The 16,935-nt window shown below is 57.6% G+C and overlaps 1 protein-coding gene across 2 annotated transcripts in view; it reads left to right on the top strand.

The window, feature by feature from the left end:
- The window catches only part of NHEJ1 (non-homologous end joining factor 1), a 44,721-nt gene extending 31,257 nt beyond the window's left edge, over positions 1–13,464 (top strand). The window contains exons 6-8 of one of the 2 annotated variants that reach the window (XM_018072737.2): positions 12,248–12,365; positions 12,597–12,700; positions 13,004–13,189. In XM_018072737.2, the coding sequence (XP_017928226.2) occupies positions 12,248–12,365; positions 12,597–12,700; positions 13,004–13,084 (303 nt within the window). In that variant the 3' untranslated portion in view covers positions 13,085–13,189. Of the gene's footprint in view, positions 1–12,247; positions 12,366–12,596; positions 12,701–13,003 lie in introns of both variants that reach the window. The other variant, XM_025895084.2, reaches the window with a different exon arrangement.
- Positions 13,465–16,935: the final 3,471 nt, after the last annotated feature.

Genomic DNA, 16,935 nt, shown 5'->3' with positions numbered 1-16,935 from the left:
CACTCAGCCCTGGAGAGAGCACGGACATCTTCCCCCACCCCAGCTGCAGCCACCTGGAGTTACTAACAGTGTGGCTCCAAGGAGTGATCATGGCTTGGCTGGGTCTCTCCTTGTCACCAGACAGGTGTGGCAGGGCTTGTCCATATGTTCCTGCTATACATGCTGGTTGTCTGAGGGTGCTGCATGTGGGCTGGTCCTTCCAGAGCAGAATGATGCATCCATGCTGTGAATCCCTGTGATGGGCTGGGTCAAAGCCCACCCTAGAGCATCTTAGCTATCAGGAGGGTCCAGGACTTTGCTGGGGGCCTGGGGAGCTGCATGGCAGACAGGATGGCTGGCTTGGCAAAAGTCTGCACCCTAGGGGTTGAACTCCCCCACGGTGGGCACCCAGAGCACTATAAATAGCACATGAAGCCAGAGGAGCAGAGGAGTGGCCCTGGTTTACCAGCACTTTCATACCATGTCTTTCAAGTGGTTCCCCTGCCTCTTCCCCATGAGCCAGTGGCACATCTGCACCCAGCCGGCTGCCTCCGGTGCCATGCCACGTGCGCTGTGGCCACTGGAACTGATGCCACGTGCCAGCCCTGGAGCAACCCTGCCTTTGCCAGCCCTGTAATTGATTCCTGTTCTCCTGAACGGGTGGTGGCTGCAGATGTGCAGCCTAGTAGGAGGCAGTGGGCTGCAGATACCACCTCCAGGGGCCAGCCTGGGCAGAGCGAGGAGCAGCCCAGTCCTTGCCTTGCTTCTGATGTCTACTTGGAGAGCCAGATGTTTGGAGAGGTTCTCCCCAGCCTCAGCTCCTGGAGCATTCAAGCGAACCCTGCTCCCCAACTTTGGCACTACTGGCAGAGCTGGGGTTTTTGGGGGCCAAAGAAACAGCTCCCTGAATATCACTGTATGTCTGCTGATGACAAGCTCATGTTTTGAGATGATGGCAGCTGATGGCAGTGCAGGGATGGGCTCTAGAGGTCCCCTATTATTCCTCTGAGGCTGCAGAAAGACCTGGCCATGGTGATGGCAGGAGTTTAAATCGATGAGGATTTTGTAACCTAGTGCCATATATGAGACAATATATTGGAACACACTGTTGTGGATAAGTTTAAAGATAAACCAGTTTTAGGCTGGAAGGTTATGGTGGTCCAAGAGAGAGGGCCTGCAAGCAGGTCAGTTTTGATATGAGCACAGGGCAGCTGGAAGCAGGGACCCTTGGTACCTTGTTTTCCAGTGCTGCTGATGACAGATAGTGCTGCATGGAAGAAGATGCCTAGAAAAAAAGGGAGGAAAATGGTGAAGCTTTTAAAAAACCCTGTATTTAGCCAAAGGGCATGGTTTTGCTGTCTGGAGATTGTAAGGAGTGGGTGAGCCCTTCAGAGCAAGGCAAGCATGAATGGAGAGAGTAGTGTGATGAGTGGGCAGGGGGCTGGAAAAAGCAGTGGTTACCAGAGCTGAGGAGGTCTTTGCCCACAGGGGAGTGGTGAGGCTCAGAGCATCTCTCCCAGCACAGGCTGGGATCCCTGCCCTTGAAAGTGAGGAGCAACTCAGGCTACAGTGGCTGAACGTGGCAGGACAGAGATGAAAGGGGCTGCAGCAGCAAGGGGTAATCTACTTGCCTGGGTGGAGGGGAACAGCATGGGGCAGCATTGGACCCACGTCTCCCAGCTCCCCCAGGTGGAGGACTGCAGCATGGGGCAGGGTCAGGGCCATGGCTCCCAGCTCTCCCAGCCCTCTGTGTCCCCCCTAGGCAGCACCACAGGGACCCTGTCCCTTTCTCCAAAGGCTGAGAGGGCGAAGGTGCCCTGACAGAGTGTTTTATTAGCGGCAGGTGCCTGAAATCCAACCGTGGTGGAGCAGTAATCCCTCCACTCACCTGGAGATGAACCCATCTTGAGGGACATGGCTGTGCAGGGTCAGGCCCCACCGGTGCTGGGATTGCCCCAGCCGTAACCAGAGTGTCTCCCTGGCAGCCTGATGGGCTGGTCCTGCCGTGGGCGACAGGCGCGTAATGCCTGATTTCACAGCACTGGCATTTTCTGTTTGCTTGTGGCAGTGATCTCTCCTGCCCTTCCAACTCCAGCCCTGGCCATGTGTGGCAGCTCCCAGACCTGCTTTCAGAGATGGGGCAGGAGCATCTCTGGTCTTGCCCTGCAGCCAGCACTGGAGCTTTGCAAATGCCATGGCAGTGCCATGGCTGGGAACGTGTCCCACACAGAAGAGGAGGGGGAAGGCAGAGACTCCCCCATCTCTCAGATGCTAAGGTGGTCCATGAGATGGGCATAGGTCCCTGGGCTGTCTGCAACAAACCAAGGGGATGTATGTGAGGGAGAGGAACAGGAGTGGTCCATACAGGAAGGGTCTCCTCTCTGCCATCCAGAGCCCTGCTCCCAAAGTGCTCTTTGCTGTGTCCACCTTTTTCCATCAAAGCCATGTCCGGAAGGAGGAGCTATAGGACAGATGCTGCCCAGCAGCCCCCTGCCCTCAGTGCCTCCATGCTCAGAACTGGGAGTGGTTTGGCAGCAGATGAGCAGTGATGTCCTCTAGGATGGCCAGTGCAGCTAGTGCAGCTAGTGCCAGGGGAAGGCAGACCAGGATCTGTGGCACCCTGGCAAACACCAGCCTTGGACTTGCAGGAGCACTGTATCTGCATCTCACTATTGCGTGGTGCTGTGCCCAAGCTGAGGATACTCATCACCTTGTCATTGGGTGCACAGCCCTGACCAGCCTTCTCTGTCCCCGCAGTCTTACCCTCTCCCGAAGTGCTGCTTTCTGCTCATCTCACTGGACCCTGGCTTTGTTGGCTGAGCTCATTTAGCTTTGACAAAGTTTATAGCACTGGAATGCAGAATGGCTGCTGGCCTCCCTCCAGCCTAAACATCCCCACCCCACAGTGCGACAGGCGCTGATAAGGGTGAGTGCTGCAGCGGGCAGGTATCTCGTGCCCAGCCCGTGACCTTACAGCCACACGACCTTGAAGGTTGTCATTTATCTCACGCGTGTGAGTGTGTATGCACATGAGCTGTCTCCCATTCCCAAGAAATGTTCTCCTCATCTCTGGTTTTCTCTCTGGGCCAAACCCACATGCACGTTGCCCGAAACCGACTCCGAACAGAGTCCTTTGATGAGCAGGGCTTAAATATATATTTGGCATTCCAGCGGCAGCATGCCGAGCCTGGCCAAGGGTGTGAAAGTGTTTGCTTGACAAACTCCGGGGGCTCTCGCCTCTCTGCTGGCTCTGGGGATTCACAGGAGAGAAATATCAAGGAATTTTTCACCTCTCTGTTTTGTTTTGTGCTTTTATTTTGTTTTCCTTCTGTGAGTGCATTTTTAGCTCTGGTGAAAAGTCCCTGATTGACAGTCACAGAGACTGAGTCCCCTCTCTTCACTGAGACAGAGACAGCAGCAGCAAACATCCCACCCCAGGCCCAGGAGAGAGAGGGAACAACCCTGAGAGAATTGTAATGACCCCGGAGGGCTCCTATCTCCTCTCCACTGTCCCTGTCCCTTCTGTGAGCCCAGCGCTGTCATGGATGGATTTGGGTACCAGCAGGATAGAGATGCCCCACATCCTAGATGTCCCAGGCTGTGGTCTGCTCAGAGCTGGCCCTTCTGCGAAGACCCTCTCTCTGCTGAGGTCAAGGGTTTTCAGTCACAGGGTCCTTTGTCACCACTCAGCTGGCCCCAAAGAGCCCCAGCCCCACACTGTGAAGACATCTATGCCCATTGCTCCACCACGGATTTCCCAACCAGTGTCCCCATGTGCCATGGCACCAGCTTCGGGTACACACTGGCCCCCAGGCACCTTTGGAATTGCAGAGGGGTCTTGTCACCTTGCGCCTGTGTGGGGAGAGATGGAGCAAGAGGAGGAGCAGAAGAATGTCTCCATGGGTAAGTTTCAGATGGATGGGCTGGTTGCTTGCAGCCTCCTAAAATGATGCATGGGAGGTGCTGGGGGCATGAAGTCAAAACCACCCTTGATCTTCACTTGCCACTCAGCTCCTTCTGGGCAGGAGAGGCAGCTCTGTCACCAATTTGCATGTGATGCAGGATCCATGGAGGGGCTGGGATGTGCGGAGCAGCCTGGGGTGCAGAGCTGGGATCCTGGGCTTGGATGGGATCCCAAGAGTGTCTCCTGTATGGAGAGGAGGAGGAAGGCAGATCTCCATGACTCCAGCTGCTGCATCCTGCACCTATGGGAAATGGGGAGGGGAAGCCCAGGGCAGTGGATTTGGTTTCAGAGCCCATGTCTGCAATGCCTGCCAGAGCAGAGCGAGAACTTGGCTGGCTCTTGGGGAGGGGGCTGAGGGGGCTGCGTTTGTGTGTTCTCAGCTGTCCCCAGCGTAATCCCTCATGAAAGAGAACCCCCTGCCCTGCTGCATCCCCACTGTCTGGTGGCAGCGCTGCCTGGCCCTAAATCACCTGCCAGTCCCAACCTGATGGATCACCATGGAAATGGGGGTGCTGCCCCCCAGATCAGCAGAGAGAAAGGGTCTGGAGTCTGAGGGGTAGGAGTACAGACTCTGGAGGCTGCAGAGCAGGGATTAGGATGCTGGTAGTCTACAGGAAGAAGCTCGATGCCCAGGGACAGCAGGGCAGAGGTTGGTACCCTCTTGCAGAGAAAGATCGGGCTGCTGTGAATTGCAGATGGTGAGAAAGGGATAGAGAGAGATTGTGGAGCCAGGTTGGAGATCCTGGAGGGCCATGAGGCTGGGGGCAGGCTTTATTCCAGGGGCAAGGGCAGGCTTGGCTTGGGCTCCCCGAGGTTTCCTTCCTGGCCCACTGAAGAATCGCTGGCTTGTCTGAAGATTGCTGACGGATCATGGACCTGTGGATTTCCTGGGCAATGAGTCCCTTTCATGTGGCTGCTTGAAAACTCTCATGACATCACCAGGGGCTGCTCCTCCTGGAGACAAACCTAGTGCTTTTTAGGGTTTTGCCTTCCCCCTCGCCCCAGCCTGTGTGTTTTGGCCAGGGGGGACCTGGGGAACCATGTCCAAGAACAGCCGCTCTGGCAGGGAGATGGTGCACGGGGCTGGGGAGCAGGGAGAGGGCAGTGTGTCCCCCCCATACTGAATAAACATGGGCTGGCCAGGGCTGGAGGGGGCTTTTCCAGGCGGGACCACACCCCGGGGGGCTATTTTTTGCCATGAATGAAGGGGCTGTGTGCTCTCAGGGCTGGCTGGCCTCCTGCTGCTGCTGCTGTGCACGGAGAGCTCGCCTGACACTCAGTCCTGGTGCCTGGCTGGGGACCAACATCTGCACTTACCACAGCTGGGCACTGCCTGTGGGACACCTGGGTACCTGGAACAGCTTGGCACTGCCTGGGGGGACACCTGGGCACCTGGTACAGCTGGGCACTGCCCACAGGGACACCAGCAGGCTGCCATGCTTGGGAAACACAGTCTGTCACAGAGCATGGGGAAGTGATGGTGACTCAGTGGCTGCGCCAGGGGCAGTACCAGGGCTGCTGGGGCATGTTGGACCCAACCCTGCTGGGACCATGTGCCTGGGGACCCGCCTGAGGCAGCCTAGTGGTGAGCCCTGCTGCCCCCCTGCCCCACATAGAAATGCTTCCTGCTGCAGTTTCGGGTGATGATGGGGCAGCATCTCCAGGGACTGCCCCTCCAGCTGTACCCATGCTTGGGAGGAACTGCAAAGCCACAAGGGTGGAGCAGCTGCCTCCTGCTCAACCTGGTCCTGAACGCACCCAGATTCTCCCCAAAGCCCCTAATCCCACCTGGCTCAGCCCCAGCTTCCGCTCTGGGCCTTGTTAGCTCAGCTAATCCCTTGTGTGCCAGGTTTAGGGATGCGCTGGGTGCAGCATCTCCATGGTTGTCAGGCACATATCCCTCTATCACCCCCAGATTTTGTTTCTCAAGGGGTCTGAGGGCTGCTTTGCCAACCCCCAGCCCTGACCCATACTCCTGCTGCCTTCCAAGCCCCAGTGCCCCGTAGGTCCCAGGGGTTAGCTGCATGTGTTTGTGCCCTTGAATGAGTGACCTATCCTTGCCGGGTGGAGACAAAGTGCTGGATCCCACCCCTCACTGTTCCTTATCGCCACACAGCATCCTTATGATTCACCAGGTGTGGCTCCCTTTCCGTCACCCCACTTTGCAGGAAGTTTCCTGGCCAGCCCCCCATGAGCTCTGTGCAATAATAACAAGCTGGGATGAGCTGGCTGGCCTTCCTGAGCAACCCTACAATAACAGACCAGTGCAATGTGTCCAGCTTTCCTGGGCAGACAATAATAAACCCACATGAGCTGGCACACTTTGCGGAGGAACCCTACAATAATAAGCCTGGATGATGTGTCCATATTCACCAAGTCAGACTAAAATAACAAGGCAGTATGAGCCACCCAACTTCATCACAGATAAGAGGGGTCCTGAGCTGTCCCCCTGGGACAGGAGGCACACTTGGCCACCAGGTCTCCACATCTTCTTCTCTTGACTGTGGAGAAGACAGCTGGTGTCATTGATGGGCTGGGTTGGTTGAGGTGATGCCCGTAGGTGCCATCAGCCTGTGACTCTGCCTTCCTGGAAGCCAGCAGCAAGTCCTCACTAGTCCTGGCATGCTGGAACCTGCTGCTCTTCAGGGCATCCTCCTTGTCCAGCTCCCTTGCCAAACTGGTACCCGGTGCCAGCTTCCCCAGAGGCTCTCCTGCTGTTGCTCCATGGGCTGCTGGACAGGAGGACAGGTGCCCATGGTCAGGCTGGATGTGGGGGTGACACCAGCAGCTACCTCCAGACCCTGAGCAGCACCCGGGTGGGGAGGCAAGGCTAGTGCTGGATGCTACTATTTTCAGGGAGTTTGTTGGCACTTGGGCAGTGGGAGGGCTTGGTTGTCCATGGATTTGCTGGGCATTGTGGCAGGATGGCCTCTTTCCAAATGGCATGGGGGAGGGACTGTCCCCACTGGGGACTGGAACCCCTCGCTCCCCATCAGCCCTCTGCCAAGCCCTAGGGCCTGGAAGGCTGGTCCTCACATGACTGGGGAGAAGATGCTGCAACCTCCTGCCCTACCTCTGCGCTGCTGCTGACCCTCCTTTCCCTGGGATTTGTCCCTGGAAGTTGGATGCAGGAGCGGGTGGGCAGGGCAGGGTCAGGACCCCCCCAGCATCCCTTCACTGGGGGGACCAGCATCACACCAGCGTGGTGGCAGCACAATGCAGAGCCTCGCTGCCACCACGCCCCTCTGCTCAGTGTCTGCGAGAAAGGCTGTAACCCAAGCCACAAAAACAGCACAAGGAGAAAGAAAAGGGTATTGAGCGGCAGGGCTGCTGCGGTCACCGGCCAACATAGACTGCTGGTTGTTAAGCGTGTGCCTCGCTTGCAAAGGCTGCCTTGATGAAGTGTGAGACAGCACTTACGGAGGGACGCGGGCAGGCATTCTCGCTCCATCTTCCTCTCACAGTGCCGGCCTTTATGTGCCTGACATTTGCTTGCTGGAAAGGCCCCTAAAATCAGGGGGAAAGGAAAACATTGCTTGCAGCAGGGCCAGAGCGGTGCTGGGAGGAGTGCTGTGCTGTGCCGTGCTGGGCTGCGCTGGGCTGGGTCGAGCTGGGATGCTCGCCTGTCCTGGCCTCACCACCCGCTCTTCCCCGGGGTGACCCCTTCACCTCTCAGCAGCTCTCCGGTTGCCTTCCCCTGCCGGCACTGCCACTTCCTGTCAGGTGTGCTCAGCCTGGCTGCCTGCCTGTGAAGTCCTGGCCATCCTGCCCGTGCCTGCTTCAAGGGCGGGCTGGCAGCACTGCCAGCTCTCTTAGCTGCTGCTGGTGTGTGTCCCCTGGGGCTGCATGGTAGGGTACAGTGATAGTGCAAGGTCAGAGCTGGTCCTTTAGCCACCTGCTGCTGGAGTGCCCCAGGGACTGCTGAAGGCTGGGGTGGGTATGTGCAAGCACATCTAAGAGCTGGACGAGCTGGGAAAGGGCATCAGTGGTCAATGTAAGGTATCTCGGGGGGCCTGGAGGGAGCTTGGCCCCAAGAAGAGGGGTCATTGCCCCACCAGGGAGCTGGGGCAAGAGACTAGGCTTATGTGGCCTGCTTCATCCCAGGGAGTTAAGTCCCACCTTTCTCTGCCCTTGATCCCAGCTGGAATGGAACAGTTCAACCCTCTCCATCTATTTTCCTGCAGACAGATTCTACTGGGATCCCTTGGTCCAGTGCTACTAGCAGAGGCTGGTTGAGCATCTCTCTGGATCCCAGAGTGGATCCCTCTCCAGCCTAACTGACACTGGCACAACCATGGGCAGAGATGCCCAGCACAGATCCAGCAAGCCATCCACAGATCCAGCATCCCCATTCCCAGGAGCATGCACAAAACTCATGGCAGGGGAGAGCGCCAAGGGCAGCCTGGCCACAAGGCACAGGAACACTCCAGTCATGGAGCTCTTCCCCTGCCCTGCATGGATTGACACAGCATCATCAGACTTTGCCCATGCCAGTGTGATGACAGCCATTCCAATTGCTGGAGAGCCAGTCTGCCATTCCTGGGCTGCCACTCCACCACACCGCTTCCATGGAGCCTGCTGGCGGGGGCGGCCTGGGGAAGCCATGCCCCCCCCTTGGCCCACAGCACTTGGCTCCTGCCCCCGGCAGGAATTATTAAGTGTGCCTCTGAGGAGCATGTGCTGAGGCTGGCCACGGGAATGTGGGCAGATCTGACATACAAGCCACAGCAGCCAGGCTGTAATTTCCAAACAGGGCCCATTCGCTCTGTTTTCCAGTTAAAAATATATTAAAAAATAGGAATGTGGGATTTGTAGTGAAGAATGTTGGTAACCGCTTTGAACGTCTGGTGTGATAATGAAAGGGTCAGTCCCCAGCTTTGAGCATGACCAATTTAGACTCTGGTGCTTGGCACTAGTTTGGGGGCCCAGCACAGTCCAGCCTGCCTGCGAACCCATCCTGGGCCAGGGAAAGGTGATGCTTCTGTGTTGGTGGTGTGGTGCTGGGCTTGGTGATGTGCCCCTTCTGCTCATGCTGTAAAGAGGACATCCAAATTGCCATCTCTTATGGCCTCTTGAGAAGGGAGTCTGGGCAGGGGTGGGTGAAGGCAGCATGCTTTGGAGATAGATGCCATGCCCTGCCCACCATTGCCTCTCCACACTGGGGTGCAGCCTCATAGCAGAGCCCTCTTGGGATGGGGGTCACTGAGTGAGGCTGCAGCCCAGTTCCCCCTGAGCTGCCCCTCCACACTGCAGGGCTGTCAGTGAGCACAGCTTGCTCCCAGCACGAGGTCAGGCACCTGCCCCCCTTTACCGGGCACCCCTCCTGGCTGGACTAATCACAGTTCAGGGTGTGCCTCCCGTGCCACTACCGCAGCCTTGAGTCCCTCCTGATACTGGGGCATCCCACTTGGCCTTGTGGCCAGGTAGTCATAACAGGCGGGACAAGCCATGCCAGCTCCTCAGGCATCGCTTCCCGGTGCCTGGCAAGCCCCGTGAGCAACCCGGACAGCACTCCCCCAGCTGCCAGCTCTCTGCCCGTGCTGCTCCCCAGACCTCAGGCGTCATGTTTATCCTGGAGATGGGTAATCAGGGAAAAACAAGTCACCAGAGGCCAAGCCTGATGTTGCAGCGGGGACAAGTTGTCTGCAGCAGGGTTCAGCTTCGGGATGTGCTGGAGCAGTGGAGCAAGGAGGAAGGAGAAAATCACCAGTAGCCAGGGCTTGTCCCCCATCCAGCCCCTTCCAGGGACACCTCGCTGTCCCTCTCAGCCTCCGGGGCCATCAGGTGGCCGGTGGCTGGCACAACACGCTCCGCTCCCTGCTGAGTCACAGCTCTGCAGGGAAACGCTTCCAGCTCTGGTTATAACCCATTTCCCTCCGGGGCTGTGAAGCGCAGCCTCCCCGTCCCGCCGCGGGCCGGCTCCGGCCGCCCCATGGCCCTGAGCCCGCGGGCTCCAGCCGCCGGGAAGGGCAGCGGCAGGAAGTGGCCGCTGACTCCCAAATTCCACCCTGGGCTTGCTGGAGCTAAGCCTTTCCCGCGGGCGTGGGCAGCAGGTGCCCTGCACCTGCAGACCCCTGTGCCATCCCAGATGCCCATCTCTCCCAGGGGTGCTAGGTACCCTTCTCCCAGTGCCTCCCCAGGGTGCCACTTCAGTGTGTGCGTGGGTGCTGATCTTGGGGACACTAGGTGGCTGCAAGGATGGTTTGTCCCATCCCTTTGGGCAGCTGGGACTGAGCACTGAGTGAGCAGCTGCCCTGCTCAGATCCTCACCTGAATGCTGTGCAGAGGAGCAGACTGAGCAGCCCTGGAGCTCGAGGCACATCCCAGGTGCCATCCTGGATGGGTTGGAGCAGAGGGGGATGGGCAGCACCCTACACCTGGATGCATAGCCTGCCCCATTGCCCTGGCATTCCCCAAGGACCCGTTGTTGGCAGGGAGAGGGGGTGGGCACCAGATTAGTGGCATCCAGGGCTGTCTGGCTCTGCAGGGGACTCTCCTGCCCTCCTGGGGCACTGACCCACACAACACTATCTAGTACACTTTGCTCACTTCACTGCCATTCCTGGCTTTCCTGGGAGCTGCTGTTTGCTTTTCTCTGAATTATGACTCCAGCTTGCGCCTTTGATCTGGGCTGTGTCGGCCACCAGTTGTCAGCCCCTCTCCTGCCTTTGAAGTGCAGTTGCCTTCCCAACCTCGGATGCTGCTTTTGCAATCTTGGGTGCAACCCTGGCCCCGTGGGGTGAGACACCAAGGGCAAGAGCATCCCCAGGGTGTCTGAGGTGCTCAGCATCCCTCCTCCTCCCTGAGACCTTGTGATGGGCCATCACAGCTCATGGCTTGGAGGCTGGGCAGTAAGGCACTGAGAGGTGTGCTTGCCCAGTGGCAAGCAACCCTAGGGATGCTGGCAGGTTGCTGGGACCAGAGTATCGCTCCCTCCTGTGGCAGTGGGCAGGGACACAGGAGGTGACCTGTGTTTGCCTGGCCAGTGCCATGCATATCCTGCAGCTAAGGGGCCTTTCGTGCCCACAACTGCAGCAGAAGGGATGAGACCTGCATGGAAGGTGTCTTTCTGGGCACCAGCCAACTCATCCTGGCATCAGCCCTGTCCTCCCACCTATCTGGCAGAGAGCAGCCGGAGGAGGGCTCAGCTCACCCGGTCTGCCACTGGGAAGCTGGGATCAGGCTTTGGACTTTGGCCTTGAGTGGGTCTGAGTGTCCCCATCCCCTCCCCACTCCTCTGGCCCAGAGAGGATCCTGCCTTATCTGTTACACTTTGTTCTCCTGCTGTCTGGGTGTGGAGCAGGGCAGAGATTAGTGTGCAGACCTTTGACACACACACACATACACAGCCACACAACCAGCCACGCGTGCATCCCCAGCCACGCTCATCTGCACACCACTGCACATACAGTCCCCATGCACGTCAGCATGCTCACACTCGCCTGCACGTGTATGCCCACACTGTGCTCCACACACCCCCCACAGCCACCCCCTCCAGGGCACACACGCATTTCCCCATCCTTGTACATGTTTGTTTGCTCTCTGTGAGCTGTGTTATGTTCCCACTGGAGTGTGGCGCTTTCCCGGCCTGCCAGCTAAGGTCTGCCATGTGCATCGGCATGGCCCAGTGGGTAAAAGTGGCATCAGGCAGGCAGGGGGTGCAGGCAGGAGGAGAGGGGCTTCCCTATGTCAAGCCTGGAGGGAATAAAAATGTTTGCAGGGAGGTGGGAGCTGTTCTGGCAGACTGGGAGCAAACCTGGGCACCCCTCGTCCAACTTGTTACATTGCCCTCACTTGCCATGGGGCCGCTGGAGATGTCTTATGCTGCACACATAGACATGCTGAAGGCTGTAGTGGCGGGCCGGGGCTCCCTGTTCCCACCTCTTGCCGAAGTCCTGCCCCTGCCCAAGGCTTACTGTCCATGTCTGCAAGCTGCAGCCCCTGCTGCTCCAGCCAGGGAAGTCAGAGCACTTCCAGTGTGATTTTATCTCTGGCATTTCATGAAAGAGTCTGCAGTCTCCCTCTAAATGGGAAGGCAGCCTACTGGTCAGAGCAGGTGTGCAGGTGTGTGCACGAATGTGTGTGTGCATGTGTGTGTGCACAACAGGGGAGCAGCCACATCCTATCCAGTGCCAGAGCTGGCTGTTCCTGCAAGCTGTGCTGCAGTCCCTGGGGTGAAGCAAATGGAGCCTGACAGGCAGAGGGAGGCACAGCCTCTTCTTTGCCCCCCCAGCAGCACCGCGGCAGGGTGACCTGGCAGGTGATTTCCTGGCAGGGTGATGGTGCCTCTGCTCTCTCCTGCAGAGGCTGCCCCAGATCTTTGGTGCAGGAGAAGGGCAGGCGTTTGCCTCTGCTCTACAGCAGCTCTACACGGCAGTGATGCAGCAGGAGGCCAAGCAGGCTCAGAAACGGCAGTGCTCAGGTGAGGAGCTCTTTGGCTGTGGGATGGGGAGTACACGAAGCAGTTGTCCCCCATACAGCTGAGCCCCATATCTCAGGGAAGGGGAGCGTGGCCTCAGGTGCAGTTCCCCCCATGCAAAAGTCTCTCCTTTTGCTTTTCCCCCATGCAACCATAATTCCTGGAGTGGGTATCAGCAATGCCCCATGCTCCCTCATCTCAATCTAAAATTGCATCTTTTTCTACTGGTACCAGAGGACGATGCAGACCTGGTGTCCGCTGCAGAAATCACAAGGGACCCCCATTCACCTTCTCCATCCCAGGAGGATGAAACAACATCTTACAGAGAGAGAACCACGGTAAGTGCAGCTCTAGAAACAGCCTCTCTGTACCAATGGCAGATGGGGCCCGCACATCCTTTCCCACCTCACATCCAAGCCCTGTGCCCCTTCAGGATGGCCCGGGGGTCTCAGCTTGGTTCTTAGCCCATCCTACCCCATGTGCCCTGACTGGGGAGCGTGTGATTGCACACGTGTGTGTGGTTTGCACTCTCACAACAGGGATGACAGGTGTGTCACTGCTTGCACACATGCACCCATCCTGCATGACCCCTGACATTGCCTTCTGAGGGGGCACTGACTCTACCTTCTCTTTGCTTGCAGCCAGCCTGCTCCCCAGCTCAGAAACCTCGGCTGCCTGCAGCCAAGGCCAAGCCAAAGAAGGCAAAGGGGCTCTTCAGCTGAAAGGTTTCTGCCACCCCTCCCTGATGGTCTCTGCTCCCCCCAGCATCCGAGAAAGGGAGTGCAGGGCACCCATGCATCCTCTGCCTCTTCTCCTGCATCTCCTGGTGAACCCTGTGCAAGGTCATGGTCCCCTCCCAAGGTACCTCCAGCTGAGGAAATGGAGCTCCTTTCTTCAAGAGTGCCTCTGAAAACAGCTTTTCTTCCCTGGTGCAGAGCTTGCCCAGGGTTCTTCTCATGGCAAAGCCAGTGCTGGACCTTGGGGAAGTGGGAAGGATGCTGCCAGTGGGTGTGGGACAGCCAAGGCTCTGGCAGAGCTGTAGGATTTGACTGCTGTCATGTGGGTTTTCAATAAAGGGCTGTGTCTGGCTGTGTCCCTCTCCTGCTCTGTCCCACCAAGCCTATAATGTCCAGGAAGGGGTGCAACCCCTGGTGCTGCTGGGTCCTCCTCAGTCTGGTCCTGCTGTCCCAGGGGCTTGCAGCAGCTCTGGACAGAGAGGAGGTGGCAGCAGCTCATTGCTGTGGCGTGTGACGGCAGCTCCCAGACCATGCTGTGCCTCACCCTGAGCAGCAGCATGTGGATTGGGGCGTGCACAAGAGGACACCCAGATCATGGGGGCACAGTAAGCTGAGAGGGCTGGAGCCCATGTTCTCCTTGTCCTACACCATGCGCTGGTGCCTGGAGCCAAGTGAAGCCCTTGCAGCAACAGGCTGGCAAAGGCAGCAGACACCTCCACCATGGTTACTGGGCAGATGATATGGGCCTCCAAAGAGCAGGAGACAACCAAAACACTAACACACTGAATGCTTCCAGGCCTGGGGGCAGCTCTGGAGCAAATTACAGGTGCTCCCTGGACACAAAGCACCACCTCCGCCCCTTCACAGCCAACCCATCCATCCATTAACTCCTGCTCTCTTCTTCTTCTAGCCCTTGTGTCCACATGCTTCCTTTGGGACTGGGACCTCATTCCTGTGCCCAAGTTAGGTCCTAAAACAGCAGGCAGAAAAACAGGCAACAGGCAGGCTGCAGCCCGTGGTGCTGCTCTCCTGGGGCAGAGACCTGTGCCCCCAGCTGCCCTGCTCCCTGGGGCTGGGCCAGCTGCAGTCATGCTGCCTGTTCTCCTGGTCAGCAAGGGGGAAACAAAAACATCCGGAGCAGCCCCTGTGTCTTATGGAAGGGGAATGAAAGGGCCTTTGCTGGACCACAGCCAATCAGCCACAGAGCAAGTGCAAACGGTTGCTTTTTATATTTCCTCTCTAAGGGAGCAGCATGCAGGGCAGAGTGGGTGGTGAGGAGAAGACATGGGATGGGGAGCTTGTTCCAACAGCCGTAACTACATATCCTGCATTCTCCCATCTGCAAGCATCTTACTTTGGCAGCTTTAGGTCTGCCTCCTGGGCACTTTTCCTCAGGGAGAGTCCTGCTACTAGCTGAGGGGGTATGACTGGGGCAGCAGGAGCTTAACTGCTCTCTGTTTCATGTCTGCTGTCACCAAGTTGTCCCCTGGTGCAACCTCTGATCCATTCATGTGGGCTCTGTCTCCTGGCCCAGGAGCTGCTCTGTTGCAAACCAGGTCCCTCGAGTCCCTGCTGGTTCTGGGATTCATGCTGTTCCCCCATGCATGCCAGCACATTCAGGAGGAGGATTTATTACCCCAGTAAGGGCATCTGGCTTGTCTGTCCTCTTTGGGCTTGAGGAGACATCATGGGAAGGGGCAGAGGGGACACATTCCCAACCTGGCTGTGCCAGTGACTGGTGGACTCTGTAGAGGGGGAGCAGGTGGTGCAAACCATCACCTGCACCCCTGGGTCATCCCAGATACCAGCTGCACCCAGACTGTCTCTGCTTCTCCCTGGGGTGCTCAACTCAGGGGAACCAGTGCCAGGGATGCTTCAGGAACGTTGCTCATGAGCCCTATTCTGCTGCACAGTAAGTCTCTGTGGGGTGTCCTGCAGTCTGTGCTCATGGATGGATGAGCACCCCAGTGGGCATCAGGTGGGTGTGAAGACCTGCTGCAGGGACAGATCCTGTTCCATTTACCCTGCTCCCAAGGCAAGGGAAGGTGGGGATGGAGGAGAATGGATGGGGGATAAATAAAAACAGGAGAGTGAAGATAGCAAGAAAAAGAGCTGTGCCAATGCCCCCCAGAGAACCACAGGGACCCTGGCCCCCAAGACTCCAGCATGGGGCCACTGGTGCCTCCCTGGCCCAGGTTGTCGCCAGCTCTGGGGAATGCCACTACTCATTGTCCCATCCTGTCCCGCTGGGGTCTCCTTCCCTGTCCCCAGCCCCTCCTCCCTGGAGCCGGCTGGATTTGAGCTCCCGACACACATTAAAGGCCACAAGTTCAGCCTTGGCCTCCATAAATTTGATTCCATAAATATTAGTTTTCGCAGGGTTTAATGAAGCCGTTATGCCGGGCACGGCCCAGCACCCCGACCCATGCCCTTAATAAGGGCTCTGTGGCCTCGATTAAAGGGACCTTTCAATCGCTGTCAAGTATTTTTAGAAAAGGAAAAGAAAAAAAAAAGGGAGAGAGAGAGAGGGAGAGAGAGAGGGAGAGAGAGAGAGAAGAAGACGACCAAGGCAGCAAATAGGGAGAGGAAAATCTCAAACCCGTCCAGTGCAAAAATAGAGAAATAGCACCACCTAGACTGCTTGGCCCTGCTCCGCCACCCGTTCCTCCTGCGCAGTGCCCAGCTCCGGGCAGCCCTGGGAGCCCAGCAAGGGGTATGTGGGATGCTACACTCCCGCTTGGGGCAGGGACAGTGGGATGCAGTGGTGGAGAAAGCTGAGGTGCAGAGGAAAGAGCAACTGGTGCACAGTTGGAATGCAGGCAGGAGCAGCGTGTGATGGCCAGGCGTCCCAGTGGTGCCTGAGAGTGGCTGAGTGTTGTGGGAGATGCTGTGCAATGCAGGGATGGATGTTGCATCTCTCCCCACCTCCACTAGAAGGTAATTCCTCCCTGTGACCTAGTGCTGCAGCAGCAAGCGTCCCTTCCCACTAGCTGTCTGAGCAGGAATCCCACTCCCCAAGCAAAATTCTCTCTTTACCCACTGGTTATCTGCCCCTGTTCCAGCCTGCAGCCACCTGCCCACCCATCCAGCTCTGGCTGCTCTGTCATGCCTGGGGCACCTATCCCGAGTGGCCCCATGTGCCAGTGGGCTTTGCCTGGCAGGGACACTGACTGACATTGGGAATGCTGCATGGAGAGATGATGAACTCTGCACCCTGCAACAGGGCACTGTCACTGCTTGGCCAGAACCAATGCAGGATGCTGGGGCCCCTGCATGGGTAGGAGTTGCTGGCAAACTCAACTCCCAGTCTTTCACCCTGGATCTCCATGGGATATAAATGCTGTTACCAGCAAGGGCAGGGCTAGGCTGCTTGCTGTGAGCCTGGAGCTGCTGGGAGGGGGACAGAGGTGTGTGATATGCATGCTGCATGCTGGCAGGCTGCAGAGGTTATTTGGAGGTCTGGGTTTGGGTCATTGGCAACCCAATGAGGAACTTGTCCCCGGGAAGTGCCCCAGCCCCCAGATGCAGCGCTATCCCAGATGATCCTGCTCCACAGTCCCTGGTGATGAGTAAAGTGAGAAGCTGAGCTTATTCCTTTTGCTGGGAGTACAAACAACTCTGGAGGATCCTGTGGACCTAGTCCAGGGTGCACAGGGTCTGATTTTCCTGTGCCAGTGATGCACAAAGAGTTGTGTCCCTTCTGCAGCCCTTAGAAGCCAAAGGCAGGGATGGAGAATGGTGCTATGGCATGTCTCCTCTGCTCTTTCTGCTAATGCCATTAGGATGCTCCACTGGAAGGATCAGCTGAAGAGATGTAGAAGTGGGGTGGCCTGAGG

The sequence above is a fragment of the Manacus vitellinus genome, unplaced genomic scaffold (assembly GCF_001715985.3).
Source record: "Manacus vitellinus isolate BGI_N305 unplaced genomic scaffold, ASM171598v3 scaffold_22_pilon, whole genome shotgun sequence".
Classification (NCBI taxonomy): domain Eukaryota; kingdom Metazoa; phylum Chordata; class Aves; order Passeriformes; family Pipridae; genus Manacus; species Manacus vitellinus.
The sequence above is the reverse complement of the archived record's forward strand: the minus strand, read 5'-3'. Positions and strand labels throughout refer to the sequence as shown.